This window comes from Callorhinus ursinus, unplaced genomic scaffold (assembly GCF_003265705.2).
Source record: "Callorhinus ursinus isolate GAN/ISIS: 27379988/994484 unplaced genomic scaffold, GSC_fseal_2.0 scaffold88, whole genome shotgun sequence".
NCBI classification, from domain to species: domain Eukaryota; kingdom Metazoa; phylum Chordata; class Mammalia; order Carnivora; family Otariidae; genus Callorhinus; species Callorhinus ursinus.
Window position 1 is genome coordinate 681,091 of NW_027397150.1, and position 4,064 is coordinate 685,154.

The 4,064-nt window shown below is 44.4% G+C and overlaps 1 protein-coding gene across 1 annotated transcript in view; it reads left to right on the plus strand.

The window, feature by feature from the left end:
* The window catches only part of LOC112814898 (T-cell surface glycoprotein CD1b-like), a 3,192-nt gene extending 1,205 nt beyond the window's left edge, over positions 1–1,987 (plus strand). Inside the window, exons 3-6 of the mRNA XM_073888199.1 lie at positions 76–354; positions 570–744; positions 1,190–1,283; positions 1,958–1,987. Of these exons, the coding sequence (XP_073744300.1) occupies positions 76–354; positions 570–744; positions 1,190–1,283; positions 1,958–1,987 (578 nt within the window). The remainder of the gene's footprint in view (positions 1–75; positions 355–569; positions 745–1,189; positions 1,284–1,957) is intronic.
* Positions 1,988–4,064: the final 2,077 nt, after the last annotated feature.

A 4,064-nucleotide genomic window follows, 5' to 3' on the forward strand; every position in this document is an offset into this window, starting at 1 on the left:
ATCCCAAATCCCAGGTTCTTCCCTCATCTCGTTCTTGCTTGCTTCTTACTAACTGTCTGTTTTCCTTCTATCCAGACCCCTTTGAGATCCAGGGCATAGCAGGCTGTAAGCTGTATCCCAGTGGGGGCACCGTGAGCTTCTTTTGGGGAGCTTTAGGAGGACTGGACTTTCTGAGCCTCAAGAATTACTCCTGTGTGCCCGCCCCAGAGGGCAGTAGCAGGGCGCAGCGCATCTGTGAGCTCATCAGTCAGTACAAAGGCATCCGGGATATCGCAGAGAAGCTCCTCTTTGAAACATGCTCTCGGTATCTCCTGGGTGTCCTCGAGGCAGGGAAGGCAGAACTGCAGAGACAAGGTTAGTCCTGTTCCCCCCTAAGGCTTTTCCGTTTCACTTCTCACCACTTTCCTTAAATTCAAGAGGAGGAAGTACCTAAGAAGAGAGGGGTTTAATCAATAATTTGGTTTCCAAAGGAGGAGAAGGGGTCACTGTCCAAACTTGTGAGTTTCCAAATCCCTGTGCTCTAGAGTAGAGTCATAATCTGACACTCTCCCTGCTCCTTCCTGCCCCAGTGAAGCCCGAGGCCTGGCTGTCCACTGGCCCCAGTCCGGGTCCCGGCCGTCTGCTGCTGGTGTGCCACGTCTCGGGCTTCCACCCAAAGCCTGTGTGGGTGATGTGGATGCGGGGTGAGCAGGAGCAGCGGGGCACCCAGCGAGGCGACGTCCTGCCCCATGCTGATGGGACGTGGTATCTCCGAGTGACCCTGGACGTGGCGGCCCAGGAGGCGGCTGGTCTATTGTGCCGGGTGAGACACAGCAGTCTAGGGGGCCAGGACATGGTCCTCTACTGGGGTGAGAAAGAGCGGGGACCTGGCTAGGCATGGGGGAGATGGTCCTCAAGCATAGAGGGAGGCACTGGCTACAAGTGGGGCTTCACCAAAGAGAGGAGGGTGGGGAGAGGGAGGAGGGGAGGGATGAAGGGACGGGAGAGGGAGGGAGGAATGGAAGGGGGAGAAGGAGGGAATAAAGGGGAGAAGAGGAGAGGGGAGGTGGAGAGGGAGGGCCAGAGTTGGGGGGGAGGGACACAGGTAGCATACATCAGCAGCAAGTGACCGTCAGGTAGGCAAAGGAAGGCCAGAAGAATCAGAGAAGGGGTTTTGAAGTGACATCCTGTGTCCTTTCCCAATTTCCAGGAGACCCCATCTCCATCGGCTTGATATTTTTGGCAATAATAGTGCCCTTTTTGATCCTTTTCATAGGTCTTCTGTTTTGGTTTTTGAGGTGCTGGTGAGTTTTTATTTTTAATCTTTCTTTTCTGTCTACGCATCTACTCTTTCTACCATTTTATCAATTTACATCACATTAGCCTCAGTCTTTCCACCAGACTCTCCCCTTTCTTCCCAATCCCATCTTCTTTATGCAAATCTATTGTTTAAATTGTGGTAAACCTACCCTCAAAAACATAAAACCTATGGTCTTCGCCATCTCCAAATGCACAGCCTAGAATTATGAAGTACACCCACATTTTTGTGCAACCAATTTCTAGAGCTATTTTCGTCTTGAAAAACTAAAACTCTATACACATTGAACAACACCTCCACGGTCCCTGCTCCCCAGGCCCCAGCACCCACCATTCTATGCTCTGTCACTAGAAATTTGACGATTCTGGGGACTTCATATAATTGAAACTTTTAGGAGTTGTCCTTTTGTGACCGGCTTATTTCTCTCAGCACAAGGTCTTCGAGGTTCATCTGTGTGGCCCCCATGTGTCACAGTCTCCTTTCTTCTCAAGGATGAGTAATGATATTCCATTGCACGAACATGACATTTGTTTATCATTCATCTGTCGATGGATAACTGGGTTGATTCCATGTTTTGACTATTTGTGAATAATGTCACTGTGAACATGGGAGCATGAGTATCTATTCTGTAGAGATATTTTTTGCTTGTGTTCTTCACAGGTCATATCAGAGTATCTCATGAACCCTTGACATGACTTCTCTTCCATTTGGAATAAGCACCCAGAAGCCCAGAAGCTCAAGTCGTCAGCCCTGGGGGGTCGATTGCATCATATTTCATCAAATAATCCTCCTATTTGATCACATCAGAGTTCCCATAGGATGTAAGATAAATCACTACTCATAACTAGCAGAAAAATAATAGAAAACCATCAGTTTTTTGTGAGATGGTATCAATAGTACGATTCGCCCTGATCTCCTACACATGAGATGTGGAAAAGAATGTGTCTTAGGATAAATGAAATATGGTATACAACTTGCTGGTGACAATCCTTTGGTTTCTTATTTTAAAACTTTTTTTGTTCTGCTTCTGCTGAAATGTCATTTGTCAAAGTAAGCTAACTATAATTAAGCTGCAATCGTTGTATTTGCAGGGATGCTGAGCATGTTTAACATAATGTCTCTGTCTCTGCCTGGATGACTTTCTAATCCTTGAGGCACAGAGAGATGCTTCTTCCTCCAGGAAGCCTTCCTTAGTGCTACAGTGGAAATGACCCTCCCTTGTCTGGTGTCACAAAGAGACCTACTTCACTCTGTACCCACGGCATTGAGCTATTTTTGTCATTTTAACATATTGTTGGATATCATCAGGGATATCGGTCTGAAATTCTTTTTGATGGGATCTCTGCCTGGTTTGGGGATGAAGGTAATGCTGGCCTCACAGAATGAGTCTTGAAGCTTTCCTTCTGTTTCTATTTTTTGAAACAGCTTCAGGAGAATAGATATTATTTCTTCTTTGAATGTTTGATAGAGTTCCCCAAGGAATCCATCAGGTCCTGGACTCTTGTTTTTTGGGAGGTTTTTGATCACTGCTCCAATCTTGTTACTGGTTATTGGCTTATTCAGGTTGTCAATTTCTTCCTGTTTCAGTCTTGGGAGTTTATAAGTTTCCTGGAAGGCATCTATTTCTTCCAGGTTGCTCAATTTATTGGCATATAGTTCTTGATAATAATTTCTAATAATTGTTTCTATTTCCTTGGTGTTAGTCATGATCTCTCCCCTTTCATTCATAATTTTATTAATTTGGGTCCTTTGTTTTTTCTTTTGAATAAGTCTGGCCAGTGGTTTATTGATCTTATTAATTCTTTCAAAGAACCAGCTTCTAGTTTCATTGCTCTGATCTACTGTGTTTCTGGTTTCTAATTCATTGATCTCTGCTCTAATCTTAATTATTTCTCTTCTAATGCGTGGCTTGGGCATTATTTGTTGCTTTTTTTTAAATTTTTTTATTGTTATGTTAATCACCATATATTACATCATTAGTTTTTTATTGTTATGTTAATCACCATATATTACATCATTAGTTTTTGATGCAGTGTTCCATGATTCATTGTTGGTTCATAACACCCAGTGCTCCATGCAGAACGTGCCCTCCTCAATACCCATCACCAGGCTAACCAATCCCCCTACCCCCCTCCCCTCTAGAACCCTCAGTTTGTTTTTCAGAGTCCATCATCTCTCATGGTTCGTCTCCCCCTCTGACATACTCCCCTTTTCTTCCTCTCCTGTTATCTTCTTCTTTTTCTTTTTTCTTAAAATATGTTGCGTTATTTGTTTCAGAAGTACAGATCTGTGATTCAACAGTCTTGCACAATTCACAGCGCTCACCGTAGCACATACCCTCCCCAATGTCTATCACCCAGCCACCCCATCGCTCCCACCCCCAACCACTCCAGTAACACTCAGTTTGTTTCCTGAGATTAAGAATTCCTCATATCAGTGAGGTCATATGATACATGTCTTTCTCTGATTGACTTATTTCAATCAGCATAACACCCTCCAGTTCCATCCACGTCGTTGCAAATGGCAAGATCTCATTCCTTTTGATGGCTGCATAATATTCCATTGTGTATATATACCACCTCTTCTTTATCCATTCATCTGTCGATGGGCATCTTGGCTCTTTCCACAGTTTGGCTATTGTGGATATTGCTGCTATAAACATTGGGATACACGTACCCCTTCGGGTCCCTACATTTGTATCTTTGGGGTAAATACCCAGTAGTGCAATTGCTGGATCGAACGGTAGCTCTAATTTCAACTGTTTGAG